This window comes from Euprymna scolopes, chromosome 6, assembly GCF_053919585.1.
Source record: "Euprymna scolopes isolate OS-2025 chromosome 6, ASM5391958v1, whole genome shotgun sequence".
NCBI lineage: Eukaryota > Metazoa > Mollusca > Cephalopoda > Sepiida > Sepiolidae > Euprymna > Euprymna scolopes.
The window spans coordinates 151066787-151089099 of record NC_136487.1 but is presented as its reverse complement, the minus strand read 5'-3'; the positions used below and the strand labels follow the sequence as shown (position 1 = coordinate 151089099).

Genomic DNA, 22313 nt, shown 5'->3' with positions numbered 1-22313 from the left:
GTCGTATGATCCTCATCTGATGTGGAAGAGACCCATTAAACAAAGAGAAGTGCATTGCATGTTGTTGCAATATTTTTTACATAATTTTATTTGTTACAATCACAAAGATTTGGACAATCATTTTCATGGCAAGTGCTTGTCTGAGCTCCAATCTATGCCCCCCCCCCCTCCCGTCAAACTTTCACGGGAAACACTCGTCTAGCTGAAAACACTATCAATAATTTCCACCACTTTTTATCCGTGCTTAAACCTAAACGTAGATTCCATGAAGAAAACTACTTTTTTAGAACTGCACACGTATGGAACTGTCTTCCATTTGCCTGCTTTCCAGCTGATTACAATATGGTCATCTTCAAGTCCAATGTTAACAAGTTCTTGATGAGCCTTTCACCTTAAGTAATCCAATTTACCAAATTTACACTACTAACGATTCCTATATTATCCCATTGACTACTGTACACTCTTTAACCTTTATCCTAGAGTGGCCTCTGGGCCTTGATAAATGGTCACACCTATGTAAAGAAATACAAAAAAAACCCAATCATGTACCAGAATCACTGTATAAAATCTATTGAATCTCTTCAAATTTTTAACTCATAACTTTTCATCTTGACACGAGAAGAAGGTCACTACTGATTCTGACTGAATAAATACTGCTATTCTTTACAATTCAAAGCTTCTCTGATTGGATTGATACTACTAATTTTTGCTTGGGACAACTCCACTTAATATTTGTAATTGGATAATTTTTTTTTCTCTACCATTGAGTTATTTGTTTTACAATCCTCATTTTGGATTATTTTTTTTTAATTACAAGAATGGCTTTGCACTCATGCACTCATAACAGCGATAATAGATGTGAGCATGAGATTGAAAGTTACAAGAATCTCTTAAACTTCACATTTAGATTAAATTAGATTGAAATTGAACAAAATAGAAAGAGAAAAAGTGAGAGAAAGGGGTGGAGAGAGAGAGAGAGAGAGAGAGAGAGAGTTGGCTTTGGTTGAATAAACATATATACACACATATCTCAGTTGAGGTTAAGTTGAGAAAAGATATCTGAGAAAGACTTGTTTTAATCAAAGATAACTTTTAAAATGGCACATTGAAACTAAGTTGATGATAGAATTTTATGGAAAAAAATTACTGTGCCACTATGGCTACCGTGCAACCCACATTTGATGTGGAAGAGAGACACATTAAACAAAGAAAAGCGCATTGCATGCAAATTATGATTAAAACTTCAGGTGTAAGACTGTAAGGATAGCATCCAATAAAATGAAGAGAGAGAGAGAGAGAGAGAGAGAGAGAGAGAGAGAGAGAGAGAGAGAGAGAGAGAATAAATGGAAAAGTGGACAACAGCAAAATATAAAATAGATTTGACTAATTTATCAGATAAGTCTATGCATCACTAAAAGAGCCTCCATCCGTCTACATATTTGTCTATCAATCACACATCACTAGAAAAGTCTTTATATGTTCATCTGTCAGTCTGTGACATATTAAAATGCATTTTCATTAACTAAATGCACAGTTTTTTTTCTCACCCAAAACAAGGCTCCTCGCCACTGATGTGTAAGGGGCTACTGTGATAGGGACCAGATTGTTTTGTTTTATGGCATATTAACTCATTTTAGGTTATTTAATGTTGAACGTAGCAATTTTAGTAAAAGGTTTTTTCTGCTTCAAGTTCTTTATATCTCAAAATATTCATTCAGATTTGGTTGTGTTGTTTTTCAGCATATCAACACCTTTTCAACTTTATTTAATGTTGAATCTGGTAATTTTGGAAAAAGTTTTTATGCTTCAAGTTCTTTATATCTTCAAATATTTGTTCATTATGTTTAGTTTGGTTGTTCGGAGCAACTGGGATAGAGAGTTGGACAGCAAGATGCTTGCATTGAATTTAAATTCCAGCATACTTGTATGGTCTAGGAAACAGTAAGCAAGAAGGGATTTCCAAAGGCAAGCAGTCGAAGAAAAGAAACTAGCACAGTCGAAAATCTTCTGGCATCTAGGTACCTCTATAGTGAAGGGGGTGGGATTGTGCTGCTAGTCAGATAAGTTGGGGATATTTTTATTGAGAGGTAAAAGTAACTGAATGAACATGTTTTAAGAATATCTTATTCTTTTTATAGAAGTCACTCCGGACAAGGCATAAAGCCACTTGATGTAAGGAACTAACAAGAATGAAAGATGATTACCGCAAAGACAGAAGATGCCTATTAACCTTAGTCTTGAAAAGATCAAAGTTAAAAGTAAGGGAAAAAACAATAAGCAGAAAGATTTCCACAAGTCTGCAGTTCTTGTAATGAAACTACTGAAATAGGAATCTGTGTTATAGTGAAGTATCAAAACAGCAAATAGATGAAAACCACTAGACCAACAAGTCAAACGAGCTGGAACAAAGGAAGCAGGGAATAGACAATTCTGAAGAACACATGCCATAATAGTATTTGTAGAAAAGAAACAGATTAGCAACTTTACGTCTATGAGAGAGAGAGAGAGAGAGAGAGAGGTTTCTGCACCTTATCAAGAACCTTCAATTGAGGCAGGGATTCACCAGTTAAAATATGACAACAAATACTCCATACATGGTCTGATAGCAGATTTGTAGAGAGAAAATTACATTAGGTGTAAAAAAAAGTGTTTGAGAAATAGAACTGATTTTACAAGATGCAGAAAGAGCAATGGATTTAATATATGAATTCCAAGAAAGATTTGATAAGAAAGAAAGATCAAGAAGTTTTAGAGTTAATTTTTTCATCCAGAGTAGAGTCAGACATTTATAATGATACTAGTAGATGTACCCGGCATTGCCCGGTATTAAATGTAACATTAAATTCCTTAAAAAAAAATTAAGTAAAAAAAAAAAAAAAAAAATAGAAAGAAACTGAGACATGTGCATGTGAATATTATGTTTTTTCTAAACAGTTCAATTCTTGTAAAAAAAAAAATATTCAAGCGGAGATTGAAACCAAAACCTAAAGACAGTGAGTCAAGTATGATAACCATTAGACCAGCTTGCCACAATCTTCAAAAAATGCTTTTAAACCTACTTATTCTTGACGTAAGGAAGATTCGCGCATGTGCAGTCGTGAAACAGTTGACGAACAGATAAAAATCTTATGATCCCCAATTTTCCAATTTTAACCCCCGTAGCAGCCTTTTTTTTCCGGATGAAAACCCATTAAACTGTTTTCCACATGTCTGAATATCCTATATACCAAATTTTAAGTTTGTAGATCAAAGATTCATTAAGTATATAGATTGAGAGTTGTCTCCCCGCACCCCACACACACATTCTTACTTTTATAGATATACTAGCAAGGTGTGTATGCAAGTATTACGTTTTTTTCTAAATAGTTCACATCAGTAAGTAAAAAAAAACAATACTCGAGCTGAGATCAAAACTAAAACCTAGAGACAGTGAGTCAAGTACGATAACCAGTAGGCCAGCTTGCCACAATTTTTAAAAAGTGTTTTCACACCTACTCATTCTTAACATTCTATATACCAAATTTCAAGTTTTCAGATCAAAAATTAATTGAGTATATTTATAGATATATATATAGATAATTTGAGATAATAATTTTAAAATATACTTTTGACTTTTTAAAAATTGTATGCCAAAAAAATCTGTGTCACTGTACCTGAAGGGCTAAAATTGCCTGTGATTGTGGAGATGCAGGCACAACAATTGATGATGTGATCCTTTCTTGGGTGGTTGCGTTAGAAGCCGAGATGGTTCCAATCCCTGCATTAGTTGTTGTGACAGATACTGGTGGGGAACTGCTACCAGGCTGCGTGCTGGCCGTTTGTATTTGGGGGGTCTGCACAACCTGGGCCACTGACTGTGCAATGGATGGCACCGCTGTGTTAGGTTGTGTTGCAATGGCTGTAGTCGCCTGCTGCTGCTGCTGCTGTTGGGTTGTATTGAGAGCTGTCGTCATCATAGAGATTCCCTGTGAATAGAAATAAAATAGATACATTGTCATTTTGAATCTATCAGAGACGAGACTTTAACCTCCAAGGTGCCCAACCCCAACTTTTTCTTGTTACCTCTGACCCTCCCCAACTGCATTCATTTTGGAAGTATACCACTTTTTTTGTTTGTTTTTTTTTTTACAAAGGAGTCACCATTTATCAAGGCCTAGAGGCCACTCGAGAATAAAGGTTAATGAGTACACGGTAGTCAATGGGGCAATATCTAAGTAATCGTTAGTTATGGAAATTTGGTAAATTGGATTATTTAAGAGGGCGACTCGTCAAGAACTTGCTCCCCAACTCCCCTACCCTATTCTTTCTTTTCTTCTTTGTCCATCTAGACTATACTCAACTAGAGATTTTTCGGTTTTAAACAAGCTGGAAAACAATGGGCAGTCTATCATTTAGAAAGAGTTGGGAGGGTCCTACTAACATTTATTTTTATTTTTTCCCCTTTCCTCCACTCTATGATAAAATTAAATGATTGTAAATAAGAACGATTCATTCATGTATATATTAAAAGAAAAATTGATTTGAGAATGTTCAGGAGGATGACTCTTTGTGTATATGTATTTTGGATTAAGGAAAGTGATAAACAAATCTTGGGTACAGTGACAAGGACGACCATAGACTCCCCCCTTCCCCTACCCACTCACACTTTTGAAGGGCCTTGTGTTTAACTTGTTTTTGAGAATTATAAATTTTCAAAAATAAATAAATTTTTCAAAGACATGCCAACACGTTCAAAAAAGTTTATCGTGGATGCAGTTCTAGCCATTTGCTAGAAGGAAGATCTGATGTTGCTTGGAATTAAATGAGGTTCACTATTCTATACTTCTGTTTTCACCCAAAAAGCTGAAATGTTGGAAAATTCTAAATTAATTTAAATAAACTGTATATAACAAGGTTAATAGTGGGAATTTGGTATGATTATTGATTATTTAAGGTGAGGGCTCAGCAAGAACTTGTTTACATTAGACTTGAAGATGACCATATCGTAGTCAGCTGGAAAGCAGGCCAGACACCGTTAAGTTTAGGTCACTTTCAAGGAATTTGTTTGTCTAGAGAAACATACACTCACACTTTTAAAAGACTCACCTGGTTTTGTAAGATGAACTGTGGTTGTAAATTTGCAGGCAATTGCGCTGGATTGACCAATACAAATTGTTGGAAAGGAGTTGCTTGTTGGGGTGATGTGACGACTTGCGGTGTTGTTGAGGCTGCTGTTGTCGTGTATGTGACTTGGGTGGTTGGGGCCTTGGCTTGACATGCCTGCACGGTAGAGACCTGTAGCTGCGGCTGTGATTGTTGGGTACTTGTCTTAAAACAAAAATGAAAAGCATCGTTTAACGTGTATTCAAAGACGAGGAATTCATATGGAGTTGTCGCTTTTCTTGCATTTCTCAAATGAAAAAGGAGAGGGGGACAAAAAACAACAATTATAATTTACAGAAATGTTCCCGAAATAATGCTGGTGTGATAAAGAGTGTATAGTGAAGCCGGGATTGAACAATGCCTAACTGCACTTCTGATCTGGTATCGATTAAGTCCAATAGCAAGAAAAGATCCCAGATTAATAAGAACTAGCAGTCTATGTCCAGAATGCCTCCTATATTAAGAAAACAAAAAAAAAGAAAAATCACTATGATGTACATACTAGTGATGAAACAAAAAAATCATATTCCAAAAATTATGTAAATTGATCAAGTAGTTTTATTTTTATTAAAAAAATTTTTTAAAGCGATTAATGGAAATTTGTAGGCATTACAAAAAAAAAAAAAAAAATTCTAACAACTATGAAATATTGTTGAGTTATCTCCCTTCTTCCTTGTTTCTATTGTTTACAACATGGCAAACAAGACAGTCACTTCTCGGTTACTCATAAAATTTGATTTTCTTATCTAAAAATAAAACTAATTTACATAATTTTTGGAATATGATATTTTCATTTTGTCATGGGTACATGCATCATACAGATCCTTTTTATGTTCATTTTATAGGGGGAATTCTGGATTGTCATTATTTCAGAGTGTTTCTTCTCCTGAGTGAGTTGTCCTTAGAAGGCTTGTGAGTTGTTGGTATTGGACTGCAAAGAAGTTTCATCAAAGACTATTTCCTGAGAACAGTGGTTCCCAACCTTTGTTTTTAGCCGGCATCCCTCAAGAAATATCCCTCAAACCTTGCACCCCTTTTAAATTTATATCGTGTTCAAGGATAAGTTTGGAAAATTTTTATTAATATTTTATCAAAAAAAAAAAAAAAAAAAAAAAAAATCATAACTTTATTCTTTAATATAATTTACAAAGAAAAGATGACGAGCTTGTGGGGTCCTCCTACATGAGTGAAAAATTTACATTCACCATGACTAATGTTTGTTCAAAATTTCCAAAAAAATCCAAGGCGTGGTTATTGAAAAATGTGCAAACAAATGATTTGGGGCATTTTTACACCTACAATGCCCTTTAGTAGAGGGGGGGGGGAGGCAACCAGAGTTATCCCAAAAATCTGTTCTGGCAAACATTTACTTCCATCATGACTAATGTTTGTTCAAAATTAAAAAAAAAAAAACGAGGAGTGGTTATTGAGAAAAATGCAAACAAATAAACAGATGAACCGGAGTTAATTACTAGGTTCAATCCCTCCTTTCTTGGGGAACCAATTACATATGTAGCCAAGAAACAAATCATGAATTAATATTGAAATAAACCTTAAAAAATAATTTCTTAACACGTTTAGCTTAGATAACAAACTTGGACGTTCTGAAATGGTTGGATTAAATCTATTAATGGCCATTTAATAACAATACTTAAGCCTAACATGAAAGCAAGAATTCAGTACATTCCAAAAGAAAACAAAACACAAAAGAGTAATATTTAGTCAATACTCTGTTTTTTATCTAAACTTTTCTTGCACTCCTAGGTTGGGAACCCCTGCCTTGGAAAATATGCTCATTCAATTGCATTGAATTCTCTGTGGACAGTCTGAAGAACTTGGAAGTTTTGGACTCATTTTACTATCTTGATGGGAGGTGAAGTTAGCTAAGTGGTTAACAACACTAGGTGTGTCAAGTTTGTTCCATAGAAACTCTTCATTTAGGATGTTGACAACCTTCACATGCTCCTTCCTTAAGTACCCAATGTCTACGTAGCAATAATTCTAACTAGAAAGATATCAGGGGAAACAAATGCTAACAATAGAATCCTCAAGAAAATGTATAAATAAGAAAAATTAAAATTCAGTAATTTGGAAAAAGTAACTGATTAAAAATCGATTTTATGGGTGTGAAAGGCTATTTTAAAATTGTATTTGTAAATTTCCATACGTACATATCGGATATACTCCTATGCTGTTTGTTCAAAAAGGATGTATCCTCTTTAGCATCCAACTTGACAGATTGGCTAACTTGGCATAGATAGCTATATACCCTTTAAAAAGCTTCAACTTAAATCAAATAACCAATCTCTGAATCTCTAGAAATCACTATTTTAATTGCTTTAAACAAAACAGATGTTCACAAATTAAAGCGGTCGGCTAGCAACCACTACTGAAAAGGCAAGAGCCTCTTTTAACCTAACTTAAGTCTAAAGCAATGGAGCAGATGCTAGGTTCCAAGTTTTGGTGCATAACAACCAAGGTTTTGAACAGATGGGTAACTTCCACCCCAACCATCATTAACCGTCCTGAGGTGCTTACTTCAGCAGACGGCAAAGTTAAACTCTTCACCAAGAACTTCACATTAAACTCCACCTTGTGTGATAATGGCTACCTACCTACTGAATTTCCTCCCAGGACTGACAATACTCTGAATGACATCCGCATATCTATTCGAGATGTTTCCAATCTTATCAAGAACCTTGATTCCAGCAAAGTAACTGGCTCTGACAAAATCCCAATCATTGTGCTCGAAAAGCTACAACCAGAACTAGCTCCAACACTAACAAAGTTGTTTAATTACTGCCTTAAGATAAAATGCTTCCCACCATCTTGGAAAACCTTGACAGTCTGCCCAGTATTTAAAAATCTGAGGGATAGATCTTCTGCATCTCAGTACAGACCAATCAGCCTCCTGTCATGATAAATAGAGACGTTGTCAACCAATTCAGCAACATGGTTCCTATTCTGAGAGATCAACTGCTGATGTGTTAGCGGTAACATCACACAGGATTGACGAAGGTTTTGTTTCTAGAGTAATAACTCTTAATATACCTAAGGCATTTGATAGGGTGCTCAAAAACTCTAATTGATCCTATTTTTTAGCTATGAGTAAAACAGAAGAGTTCCCTCCCTTTCTTACCTGCGTAACTATTGATGATATTGTTGAGGTCTGTTGCGGTTGTTGTGTTAAAGCTGCCTGCACTGCCACAGCTTGTTGCTGCTGTTGAAGCTGCAATTGCTGCTGGATTTGTTGTTGCAATTGCTGTAAGTCTTGAGTGGACAACGGGAGACCTGCCGCAAGACTGGCTGACAAAGGAATCTGAAAACAACAATAAAGAACACTTATTTTTACATATTTTTTTGGATTACTCTGAAGAATGTTGGTAGCTGACTTGTTGCATTTATTCAAAACTGGCAAGATCTACCTGGCATTACTCAGGATACTGAAAAGTAAGTTTTTAATTTTAATTTTTTTTGTGCAGATTTTTAAACTTAAGGTAGACAACGCCTATTATATTCTTCAATTTAAAATAAGTTACTCTCCTTGTTGATTTTTACTTTTAAAAAATTATTCTAGAATGTTTTATATTAGCGGTCATCTGGGCTGGACAAAGTAATTTTACAAATAAATTGTAGTTAAATATATTATTATATTGTCAATAACATGGTACAACAATAACAAATGAAGCAAAGTCTTAGTTATGAAAGATGTGTTCCGTTGATGATGATGATGATGATGATGATGGTACCCTTCTGTCTTGTGAGACAATGATGTTCTGTATCTTGTCTGGTGCACTGCAGCATCTGCTGTGGCTATACAGTTCAAAGTTGGAGTTACCTCTTCAGATGCAGGCCTGGACAGATGATAAGGAGACATAGGTTTGACCAATTACTAGAGTCTCCCCCTCAGCATTACAAAGTCTGACAGACAGACAAGCCAATATGGCTGGAGCCAGTACAACTGCAGGAGTTGCCGGAAAAATGTTGCAGATCTTCACCGTCTGTCTATCGGGGCTCCAAACCAGATTTTTATCAAGATTTACTCCCTTAGACTTTATTTTTTCCAAGGCATCCACGACATAGTATTTGTGCATAGCTGGTGAAAATTTGAAAATATTTCCAATTTTAATGAAAATAACAGAGCTCCTCATCATAGTTATTGTTATATCAAAATAAAAGCGTGTTTTGTTATAGTGCCGAAAACCCACAAACGAACCAGGGACCTTTAGATATGTTTGGTTAGGTAATTCTTTTTGTCAACAACAGTGATAACCCTTTTTCTTTTTTATGGAAATCGCTACAGACAATGTATGAAGCGACATGGTGTAAGGAGCTAAAAAAAAAAAAAAAAAAAAAAAAAAATAGTGCTTCAAAATCAAAAACTTGCCAATGATAAGTGTTAGATGGAATAGATTCTTACTCAGAAAACAGCAATTTTTCCCACTTTGTCAGAAACATTGCTACTGGAATGTGAGGACTAAAGGACAAAAAAAGGGAAGCAAGAGTTACATGACTGCCAAAAGTAAACCCAAAATCCACCTTCCACTCTCCTTAGCAGTAGTAGCAATCCTTGTGTTTTCATCTCACTAATAGCATGAGATGATCTCTTATCATTAGTAGTAGTTCTTGTTTCGTCTCTTTGCCAACAACATGAAAGATAAACAACACCCATTAAAAATGCACGTCGTCTAAAATAAATCTATCTTCGTTCATTTAGCCATTTCCAGCATCTATTTCGCATAATTAACCTTGCCTCGTAATCATATGGTTCTAGGGTTATGTCCTTGTGTGGTCATTGTTTCCTTGCAGCAAGTGCATGATAATCATGGCCGATTATCCCTCAGTCACTCTATGCCATCACAATAGTCAACTAAATGCTATTTAAGTCTGATTTTGAAACAAGATAACTTTATATGTTAGCTTCTAAAAAGAATTTTTTTTAAATGGTTTTATGGTGCAGAAATTCGACATCAAAAGAAAAAAAGAAAACAAAGGTTGACAGAAAAACATTTTTTGAAACTTTAAATTTCAATGCCGTAAGATTTCAGCATGACATTTTCAAGTTTTCTAATGTCACACACAAAAATTAAAATGTTTAAATATTGACCTCGATCTTAAAATTAGATTTAATAGTGTCAGGTCAAAGCTTATTTAATATACAAATAATGACTACAATCTTAAGAAAAAAGATCAAAGTGCAGTATCTGTTCTTCAGATGCTGCACTTCCATTTCTTGTTCTCTTTCGGTGGAGGAGAAATCCTTCACGACTGAGACAATTTTTTATTTTTGTACCTTTTCTCCACGTTAAAAAACGACCCTGGTGTCTAACTCTGTCCCGTGGGGAGGCATAGTAAATAGGTACAATCTTAAGAAAAAACTATACCAAGAACTTCCCATCTGTGGAACATGTTGCCATTTATTGCTTCCCTGAGGAATGCCACATGGTCATTTTTAAATACAATGTTAATAAACACCTGTCCAAAAAATTAAAAATTAAAAAGAAAACATTGAGACTAAACTGGTTCCAGTTATGATTTTCAATCAAAATATTGAATCCTGACTTTCGAAACAATAAAAGCAAGAAACACATTTCGTAACGTGGCTGTTACATTTCAACCGTGTCGTTACTTTTCAACCACTCGGACCCACATGTTGTCCGATACTTTGTCGCAAAGCAACAAAAAAAGAAAAGAGATAAAAATCCAACTTGGCATTTTTTAAAAGTGAAAATGAAATGCATTTATTCTTGGTTCTTCCAACGATAACGCATATCATTATCTTTCAAAAGTTTTTTTGCACACACACGTGTTTTTACAATGCGCTGCCATTGAAATGTTCAAATTAAAATTTTAAATTGCTGAATACCGTTTCATGCATAAAAATATAAATCCATCATTCTTTGCTCCCACTTACACACAAATCGACCCTACGAAAAAAAAAAAAAATCTGTCGTTCTTTTTTCCAACTGACACGCAAATTAACTGTACGTACAAAATGTCTCCGAGTGAGGCAAAAATCTTTTCTATATGGCAGTTTTAGAAATCTGTTGAGTTGGAAGTTGAACACATGCGTGCCATTGATACTCCATGACATTTCATAAAGCACATTTGTAAGTGCAAAAGAGATCCAGACAATTGCACTTAAGGGAACAACGAGGATACTAAAAAGAGCTCTCGGTTGGTTTCAATAAAAAGCAGGGCAATGTTGGCAGCTGGTTTGGCTGCTCCATACCCAGCGTTACAATCTTCAAAGGAAGAAAATTTAAAAAAAATAGCAAACAAACAAACTATAGTCACACGTCCCACCATCGGAAGAGTACATGCGTAACTTTTTGTTTCCTATTCGTCAGGTTTGGAGTTTGAATGTCACCCGCGCCACCCTTGGACGCTTGTTTCTATGATTGTTGTCACAGTCATATAACGTGTTTTTTTAAAAGTCTCTCTACCACTTAATGCAGACCATACCCAGCGTCCATCTTCCCCGATATGCAACTTGCTTCTTTTCTCGATCACAAGCTGTCCTTTTTACTTTTTTTCCTCCTTCCTGTGATGTCAGCGCATGCACACTTGCTTAATTTGCATATGTGCTAAGATGGCTGCTGCTGCTAATATTTTCACTGGTCAGCTATCCTAAAACTGCTGCTAATTTTGCCATATGCACTATATTGTAATTTGTCATAAGTAACCAAATTTTATTCATTCTATTCATCATTTTTAATATTCACATAATATTCATCAACTGTCAATCTATCCATCTCATCCACTTTTATCCTCAAATGACTTTTAGCCATGATAGGCAGAAATTCATCAGCAAATAAAAAAGAAGAAAAATATTATACAAAGATTATAAAGCATTTGGAGGGAGGAAAAGGAGAAGATGAGGGATGAGTGAAAACTGACCACAGCCTGTTGTCCAAACTGTCCCTGGATAATGAAGCCCGTAGGTGGCATAGATATGGATTGTGGAATGATATGTTGAATCGCCTGCGTGCCTGGGGCAGTGACTGTTGTTGTGATCCCCCCAGTTGGTTGGACTGTAGTTGCAGCAGCAGCCGCCGTCGTAAACGAATGGCTGTCTGTAACCTATAGAAGATGGAAGAATGATACGATAGTTAAGATGATAATAACAATAACAATAACAACAACAACAACAATAATAATAATGATAACAACAACAGCAATGTACAGGTAACAAAATAAAGATAACAACAATAACAATTCTTGCCTTAAATGTTAGCACATTTTCAGTAAAATTATGCCAAAAGAAAATGGCAGATCCCGCTCCATAAATGTCAGTTACCTCCCCACAACTAATAAATTCATTAATTCAATTAAATTCAATTTATTTGGCAAAATATAAAGAAAGGGTGATAGAAATTTATACAGAAGAGGATTCACCTTCAATTGTTGCATTGTTGGCACGTTTTTTTCTGATTCAATCAATCAAAACCAGTGGTAAAATAGTTTCTTGTAGTGTTCACATTAACCTTTTTCGGGTGCAGGAGTGAATAATAAACCCCTAAGGATATCATAATGACCACTGAGGAGATTGTAGGCCTAAATAACATCACCGCTTATGCATCAGTGCTCAAGGGAAAAAAGGTTCAATTTCTTCATTCGGCTTTCATAGGGCAGATCTAATAGACCCTGCACCTTCTGAGTAACCAATCTTTGAACTCTCCCCAGATGCTGGATATCATGTCTTAGATATGAAGCAGAGCAAGGACAATATATTCTAGTCTAATCTAATATAAAAATACCACCTGTCTGTTTAAATATATGTATGTATGTTTCAACAGAGACAACAGATTTTCACGAGCTGTATCGTTTTGAAGCTCAACCTTTCTGATAACAAATATTGAAAAATTGGCTAAAAACATTAATTCCTTAATCCTCAACTGGGCACTTTTCTACAAGGAGGGGTCGCTTTTTTCACCGATATTTTTGAAAGTGATGCCCTCTTTTCAATTGACTAGCTTTAAATTAAACCATCGCCACTTCCAGTTTGGCAATGGATGCAACGGCAAAGATGTCACTTTTTTTTTTATTCCTTCTCAGTACGGGTTCGAGCCAGCCTGCCTACTACCCCCCCCTTTTTTTTTGTGCTCAACACACGCCTCCAAACCAAACACCCCGGCAACACTGAGCACCCAGGCTAGTCTAATCTAAATCTAAACTAACCAGGGATGATCTCCTCTGAATAAGCAGTAACCAGTGGTAATCTTCCTTGATCGCTATAGATATAGCAGAGACATGGGAGCAGCCATTTGCTTTTTGTTTTGAGCTCAGTAACAAGCTGGAAAGACACATTTTCCCATTTTATACAACCATTACAATCATGTATTAGGAATGAAGTACAGGCCAGCACAATATATTCTAGTTTAATCAAATCTTTGCTTTACTATTAAGTATTATTATATACATTTTTTTAATCATCTTTTTAAAAAAAATTTTTTTAGATCTGACTTTATCATCCTTTTAAAAATTTTATGTCTTAGAAAAAAATCGTTTCATACAAGTTGTGCAAAAGAGATGCTGCATGCTTATAACTTGGTGCTTGTCTGTGAAACAATGGAACATCTACGTATTAAGACTTAAAGGAATACTATGGAAATTAAAAGTCTGAGACTAAATGTTATCACGTGATGATCAGTGGTTCTAGTATTGGAAAGTTCCCAAAATGAAAAAAGTTCCTCTGCTTAGATTATGGAAAGGGCAGCTTTTACAACAAGAAAATAGCAGGTTCCACTTCATAAATGTCCGTTACCACCCTGTGTTAATATACAGTGTAAACCGGATATAAGAACCCAAGATATAAAATAGCTGTAGAAGTCTCTTGTATCCGGGTTAGACTGTAAATCTTTATTTCATAAATTTTTAACCCAAACAAGGCACATTGCCAGTGAGACATAGGGGGCTACCATAAATTCCTTTGTTCAGTTTGTAAAAAGGGAGTTGGGAGCAACTCAATTTATTTTGTAATTGTAAATATCAGATACATAAGCGAAATTACAAGTAGATTAAGGTAACCAATTTCTGCACAAGATGTTTAAGACAATGGAAATTCCCTCCCTGTATCCTGCTTCCTTGACTGTACTAACATGCAGAAATTTAAATGCAATGTGAACAGACATCTTGCTGCTCAACTCCCTACTTAGAGTGTCCCTATAAGCATGGTCAGTAATTTACAGTAACCCCGGTGGCAAGAAATACTACCACTGCTACTACTACTAATATGTTAATAACACCAAATTGTAACGTCCTTTTTTTTCTTTATTTTCCTCTCTGTCCTTTCTTCCTTTTGACCAATCGAATTAAAGACGGAAATAAAAAAGTAAATAAAAAGTGCAAACGAAAATAAGGAAGAGGCAGTTAAATGGAAACAATGAATTCATGTCACCTTGGTGGAAACACTTCGTAAAGCATTACAAAACGTTCTTGAATCTGACCACATAAACTGGTGACCCCGCTGTGATCGAACACCACTATAACATAATTGGAAGACCCGCCAGAAACAATTTTTGACTTCTCCTGAAGTGATTGAATGCAACAAAAACTCAATAAACTTTAAAAAAAAAAAAAAATAAAAAAAAAATAAGAGTTGTCTCTCTTACCAGCTCTTCACCAGGAACAGAGTCTTTTCACCGAAAACACTGAAAGGGTACACTTGAATATTGGGCACGAGCAAGATACACGTGTATCAATAAAATTGTCTTCCACTCTTACATGTGTTGTCTGTTGTCAGTTGTTTTTTTTATATATGACTTACAGGTACAATTTGGTGTTATTACCATATTAGTAGTAGGAGTACTGAAGTTAAGCACCATTGAGCCTGGTCAGTACTAAAATGGCTGACCATTTGGGAATTCCAGGTGCTATATAATATGCTCTCCGCTTATCTCAGCATTGTTTCCAGTCAGTGTTGGACCTCTCCTTGCTACTGGACCAAAGCAGTACCGATTCAGAAGAGTTATGGTTGGGATTGTGCAACTCTTGCCTCACAATTACACACGCAGCTACCCTTACAGGGGGTATCCATTGTCTCTTGAGACTGAACAGAGTCATCGAGTAGTAGTACTAATGGCGGTGGCAGCATTTCTTATACTTATCGCCACACATGTTCTCCTTCAACTTACCTGCCACAGATAAGAACCGAGATGTGAAAAAAAAAAAAAGTATATTCGGATGGTGAGACTTGAAGTTGCCTGTACGTTTTTTTGTCACCTTGGTGATAATATCGCAGCACAGGATGAAACCAGATGCTGATGTGTTTGCAAGAATTAGGAGTAGATGGAACATTTGTCATTACTAACGAGCAGGACGTTACGACTATCGATCAAGAGAAGTGTTCACCAGGCATGTGTATGCAGTATGATGATGTATGTGAATGAACCAAGACCAGTGAAGGTTGAGGACATGCGTTGCATGGAGAGAAATGATATGAAAACGGTATGGTGGATGTGTAATGAGAGTCTTAAAGAAAGGCTTAGATCTGATGACTTGAGAGGAAGATTAAATCTGAACAGTACAGGAAGATGTGTGCAGAATAGGAGACTTTGTTGGTTTTGCCACATTGAAAGAACGATTGAGTTCTTGAGTTAGAAGATATCAAAAAGTTGACGTAGCAGGTTCAGTTGGCAGGAGAAAGCTAAAGTAAAACATGGCAGGAAGTAATAAGGATGGACATGAGAGAAAGAGCGATAAAGAAAGACTTGGGCAGAGATAGGTTAGTTTGGAAATCAATTTCTAAAAGTTTTTCAGCACATTAAACTGATGATGATGAATATATCTAATAATAATAATAATAGTAGTAGTAGTAGTAGTAATTTTCTTTTTTCTTTTAAATATTCATGTTCCTTTGAACAGCAAATCCTAATATTATTCTTAAAAAAAATGTTTCTTTTTTTAAAAAACTTACTATTTATAGAGCTTTTCAGTTTTCTAAATAACTAATTCTGAAAAGGTAGTTGATAAACAGAATTATTTTGGCTACAAAATGAACAGACCCCCCCCCCAATCAAATTTTGTTGTAGTAGTAGTAGTAGTAGTAGTAGTAGTAGTAATTTTCTTTTTTTTTTTTTTTTTAAATATTCATGTTCTTACATTAATTGAACAGCAACTCCTAATATTATTCTTAAAAAAATATTTCTTTTTTTGAAAAACTTACTATTTATAGAGGTTTTCAGTTTTCTAAATAACTAATTCTGAAAAGGTAGTTGATAAACAGAATTATTTTGGCTACAAAATGAACAGACCCCCCCCCCAATCAAATTTTGTTGTAGTAGTAGTAGTAGTAGTAATTTTCTTTTTTTTTTTTTTTTAAATATTCATGTTCTTACATTAATTGAACAGCAACTCCTAATATTATTCTTAAAAAAATATTTCTTTTTTTGAAAAACTTACTATTTATAGAGGTTTTCAGTTTTCTAAATAACTAATTCTGTAAAGGTAGTTCATAAACAGAATTATTTTGGCTACGAAATGATCGAAAAAGAAAACCCATCAAATTTTGGTTTTAGAATCATAAAAATTTGTTGTTTAATTTGAAAATAAATTTGATTCTTTATGACTTCTCTGGAAAACCTTATTGAAAGGGAAATGATAACTTAATTTATCTGTAGTGCACAAAAAAGAGTAGTAATGCCTGCAAGGATGGCTCCTATTACCTTTGTAGCTGTGATGAATTCTAAATAACACAAAAGACTTTCAATCTATATCTGACACGCCTAACAATACAGATGGCGTAAGCAATAAAAAAAATATTCAGTGACCTCACAGGTCATCTTGTACTTACTAAATTCAATGGTTTTGCCTCTTCTTCACTTTCATTATCGGTTAACATGATTTCTTGCCCTTGTGTAACCTCCCCATTAAGATTGTTCTGAGCTACAAAAAAATTAAAACACAGAAAATTAATGAAAAAAAAATCAAAAGTGTACATGATTTAAAATAAATTTAAAAAGTCCATGAAAAAAATCTATATAAAAAATCCATGAGAAAACAAAAACACAAACAAAAAAAAAAACATGAAAAGAAAAAATACACATGAAATGAAATGAAAAAAAAAAAAAATCATCTCTTAAAATTTTTTCCCTGAGTAGATCAGGAATCTTGTATATTTTCTTTGTGATCGTCTATTGGTTTAATTCCGGTATGTAGTTTGGTTGTTCTTTTGTTTTATGGCATATCAACCTTTTTGGGATTATTTAATACAAAATAGTAAATATCTCACTACCAATATAATTTTCTACCTGTATGAAAGCCAAGTGCGTCCAAGGATAGAGTATTGTTGCCACATCTGGCCAGGAACTGCTAGAATCACCTTAATGCCTTCACAGTGTTCAAAGTAGACTTCGTAGTCTAATAGCGGATGTCCTTTTCTCTTCCTTATAACCTCTTTCCCCACAGAAGAGACGTTGCGGGCATGTCTCTACTATATTGTTATTTTCATGGCAAGTGCTCGTCTGAGCTCCAATCTATGCCCCCACCCAGCTAAATTTTCATGAAAAACACTTGTCTAGTTAAAACAACTATCAATAATTCCCCACACTCTTTATCTGTGCCTAAACCTAAACGTAAATTCCATGAACAATGCTTCTTTTTTAGAACTGCACACCTATGTAACTCTCTTCCTTTTCTCTGCTTTTTAGCTGACTACAGTATAGTCGTCTTCAAGTCCAACGTAAACAAGTTCTTGATCAGCCATTTTCTTCAAGTAATTCAATTTACCAAATTTCCATTATTAATGATTCCTATGATATTGTCCCATAGACTATCGTACATGCATTAACCCTTATCAACGAGTGGCTTCTGGACCATGATAAGTGTTTTTTTTGTTTTTTTTTACATAGGCATCACCACTTATCAAGGTCACGAGGCCACTCGAGGATAAGGGTTAAAGAGTGTACAGTAGAAATTGGACAATATAGTAATCGTTAGTAATGGAAATTCGGTAAATTTGTTAACTTATACGGAACGGCTCATCAAAAACTTGTTTACGTTAGACTTGAACACAACCATATTGTAGTCAGCTGGAAAGCAGGAAAACGGAAGACAATTCCATAGGCGTGCAGTTCTAAGAAAGAAGCTTTGTTCATGGAACCTACATTTAGGTTTAGGCACAGATAAAGAGTGGGGGAAATTGTTCATAGTATTTTCTGCTAGACGGGTGTTTCCTGTGAAAGTTTGGTGAGGGGGGACCATAGATTGGAGCTCAGTCGAGCATTTACCATGAAAATAACAATAAAGCAGAGACAAACTCGCAACATCTCTTCTGTGAGAAAGTGGTTGCAGGAAAAAGAAAAGGACATCCCCTATGAGGCTACAAAGTCTATTTTGAACTCTATCAAGGCAGGATAAGTCATTTCTAGCAGCTCCTGCCCAGATGTGGCAACAGTACTCGATCATTGGACGTACCTGGCTCTTATATAGGTAGAGAATTGCATCAGCAGTGAGATATCTACTGGAGCGATAAAAGGATCCCACCATTTTTCCAGCGGCCTTGGCAACGGATTTAATGTATGTGTTCCATTTCAGATCAGGAGTAAAGGTCAAGCCCAGAAGCTTGTCAAAACATGAAGCCTCCCCAAGATGAGAGCTATTCATTTCAATTGATGCCAGATGGGGATCAGAGCGTTGATGATGTAAAGATAAAAGCTTGGTTTTAGATGCATTAAGAGTAACAAGCCACCTTTTTCCCCATTGTACCACTTGCTCAAGATCAGAGGAGAGAGAATCAGAGAGAACTTGGTCGTTTACGGTCTTAGATGTGCTACCATAGATAGTAGTGTCATCAGCATAGATGTCTACGAATGATGTAAGGATGTGATTTGGGAGATCATTAATATAGATCAGGAAGAGAGTTGGGGCCAGGATGGACCCCTGAGGGACTCCAGCATTAATACTAAGAGCTTCTGATTTCTGCCCATCAATCACTACTCTTAGGAGCCTATCAGAGAGAGAAATGATTTAATAATTGAGTAAACATTTCCAGCGATACTATAGCTGGAGATGTTAGGAAGTAAACCTTTATGCCATACTCTATCAAAGTGGTGACTGTTATAAAAAAAAAAAAAAAAAAATCCAGTAATTTTAGAAAAAGTTTTTTATGCTTTAAGTTCTTAATATCTTCCAATATTTATTCATGATATTTGGCTTGGATGTCTTTGTTTTATGGCATATCAACCCTTTTCAGGTTATTTAATGCTGAATCCAGTAATCTTGGATAAAGTTTTTTATGCTTCAAATTCTTTATATTTTCAAATATTTATTCATGGTGTTTTGTTAGTTTGTTTTGTTTTATTTTATGGCATGTCAACCCTTTTTGGGTTATTTAACGCCAAATCCAGTAATTCTAGAACAAGTTATGGTTATGGTCTTTGGTGTCGTTTCCAGTGAGGGCCACATCATGCCAACCTCACATCTTCAAAATCAGCTGGATATGGTGAAGAGTGTGGTGATCCTCTGGTGCAATCAAGTAGGCTCTGGCAAACTCTGGGTGTGGCAGCAGAACTTGGCGCTGGTCCACAAGTCCAAAGAGACCCAGGCTTGGCTTCAGACAGAGTGTTACGACTTTGCACCCTTCTCTCACTGACCCCCCCCCCTCCTGAACCCACTGGATTACTTCGTTTGATCATATGACGAGAACATCACCAACATGACCTCCCATAACACCAAAGCCAGCCTGATTGCCACCATCTGCCGAGTATTCGCCAAGCTCTCGCCGGCACTTGTGGAAAAGGCATATTCCCAGTTCCGGATCTGTATTGAGGCGATGATTGAGGCTGAAGGCGGCTACATTAAATAGATGTCAGCTGTCATAATCAAATTAGCCTGAATTGATTTTTTTCAATAAAGGTTTTAAAATAAAGCTGTAGTGTTATTTTCTTTAGGGCAGCAACTTTATCGTTCTACCTTGTACAATATAAGGAGCTAACAATAACGAAAGATTATTGCAAAGACAGGAGAAGTATATGAGTAGGCGTGAACCAATTAATGAGAATAGTGTTCCACAAGCCTGCAGTTTTGGTAAAGAAGCTACTGAAACAAGAACATTAATTGTTGAAGACCGTTAGACCAACGAGTCAACGAGCTGAAATAAAGGAAGCAGGGAATAGCTCAAACAATTCCGAAGAACATGTGTCATTATAGTATTTATAAAAAAGAAATCAAATTAGTTTGTTTTAGTATTTAATCTTATATTGTTACAATCGAGGATAAAGGGAAGGTGTATACGGATAAACAGAAGCTATGGCATACTTCTAATTTTCATCTCTTTTCATGACACACAATACCAGATGCAAAGGTTTACAATCATTCGCCTAGTTGTATCAATTCCCTGACTGTACTGACATGCAGAAGTTCAAAGTTGTACCCCCCTCAACGTAAATACACCTGATTAACCGGACAAGCAGTACAATCTCACCTCTACACAGTAGAGATCCCCAAATGCCGGAAAACCTACTCAAATAATTACTTCCCTCAAACTGCTAGACTTTGGAATTCCTTCCCAGGTGGCTGCTCCCCTGACTCTATTGACATGCAGAAGTTCAAATGTAATGTAAACGAACATCTCACTGCTCAACTTTCTACATAGTATCCCTGTAAATTTGGTTCCAATTAGTAGCCCCTTACGTCAAAGTGGCACAGTGCCTTATTTAGGGTGAAATAATGGTGACCCCCCCCCCGTCTTGCAGTATAGAGTTTTAAGCATGGATGGAGTGTAGGGGAAATTGTTGACAGTGGTTATAGTCATACGAGTGTTTGGTGCGAATGTTTTGGGGGAGAGCATAGATTAAAGCCTAGTCGACCATTTGCCACGAAAATAATGATAGAGCAGAGATAGACGCAGGTTTTATGAGAAGTCGGGGAGAATACACTGTGGAAGCCGGTGAAGTCAAGATCAAAATGTGAAGTCAAAGCGTTGTAATCCCCAAAATATTGACACGGTGTGTGAATAAATGTTATATGAACTATAACTTTGTGTAATGTCTTCTTTTGAAGAAACAATTATGTGAATTCGTCCCGGTTGTTACTGTCATATTAAATGTTTATCGAATTCTTAAAAGTTTACAGACTCCATCTATATATATAAAAGGCAAAAATCGGTGTGTATGTATGTATGTATGTATGTATGTATGTATGTTTGTTTGTAACGCTAAAACTTTTGAAAGACGGAACCAGAGTTGACAAATTTGGTATCATATTGCACCTTGATCACCCGGATGACAAATATCGAAATTTCACGTCAAACGGACCAGTAGAAAGGGGTCAACTGATCGTTTTTCTCCTAGGGGGGCCCCCCAAAAAACCTGTCATTTTAACGTTATTCAATACGTGTCACGTGACGTGACGTCAGCTCAAACTTTTGACAGACACAACCAAAGTTGACAAATTATGTATCATATTGAACCTTGATCACCCGCATGACAAATATCGAAATTCCACACCAAACGGACCATTAAAAGGGGGTGAACTGATCATTTATCTCCTAGGGGGGCCCCCAAAAAAACCTGTCATTTTAATGTTAATATTACATAATCCAAAAACGCTTAGTCATGTCACGTGACGTGACGTCAACATCCAGTAATGGCGAACAAATGTAAACAAACACTTTGTTTTACCGATACTTTTGTAATTTCTCTTCTGCTTTGTTCTAGAGATTATTAAACTCCATGACAATGTCTCCAACGTATTTAACTGGTTAAAAATAGTATTTATACAAGAGTTTTAACGAAAAATATCAGGAAAAAATGTACAGGAATAAAAAAAAATTCAGCTTTCAAAATATTCGTCGATAAAAAAACCGATCTTTATATTTACGCTAGCCATTTTGTATATTACCACGTGACCTGCTATCTCTTAAACTGGAGGGGGGGGGGATCCACTTGAATCCAACAAAACCAGTAATTTTTTTTTTCTATTATATATACATCATTTTCTATAAAATTAAGTGTAGACTTTATAATTAAAACAAAAAATGTTATTCATACTAAAAAAAAAAAACGCTTAGTCATGTCACGTGACGTGACGTCAACATCCACTAATGGCGAACAATTGTACCTATTTACTATGCCTCCCCACGGGACAGAGTTAGACACCAGGGTCGTTTTTTAACGTGGAGAAAAGGTACAAAAATAAAAATTGTCTCAGTCGTGGAGGATTTCTCCTCC

At 35.7% G+C, this 22313-nt stretch overlaps 1 protein-coding gene and 1 pseudogene across 2 annotated transcripts in view; both read right to left on the bottom strand.

Moving 5' to 3' along the window:
• The window catches only part of LOC145278040 (uncharacterized), a 399772-nt gene that overhangs the window by 7917 nt on the left and 369542 nt on the right, over window positions 1-22313 (bottom strand). For both annotated transcript variants that reach the window (XM_080130262.1, XM_080130261.1), the window contains exons 3-7: window positions 16937-17028; window positions 12043-12225; window positions 8282-8461; window positions 5086-5307; window positions 3654-3965 (exon numbers count right to left, since the gene is read on the bottom strand). In XM_080130262.1, coding sequence (XP_079986388.1) covers window positions 3654-3965; window positions 5086-5307; window positions 8282-8461; window positions 12043-12225; window positions 16937-17028 — 989 coding nt within the window. The remainder of the gene's footprint in view (window positions 1-3653; window positions 3966-5085; window positions 5308-8281; window positions 8462-12042; window positions 12226-16936; window positions 17029-22313) is intronic.
• Window positions 22265-22313, bottom strand: part of LOC145278528 (U2 spliceosomal RNA) — a 134-nt pseudogene continuing 85 nt past the window's right edge.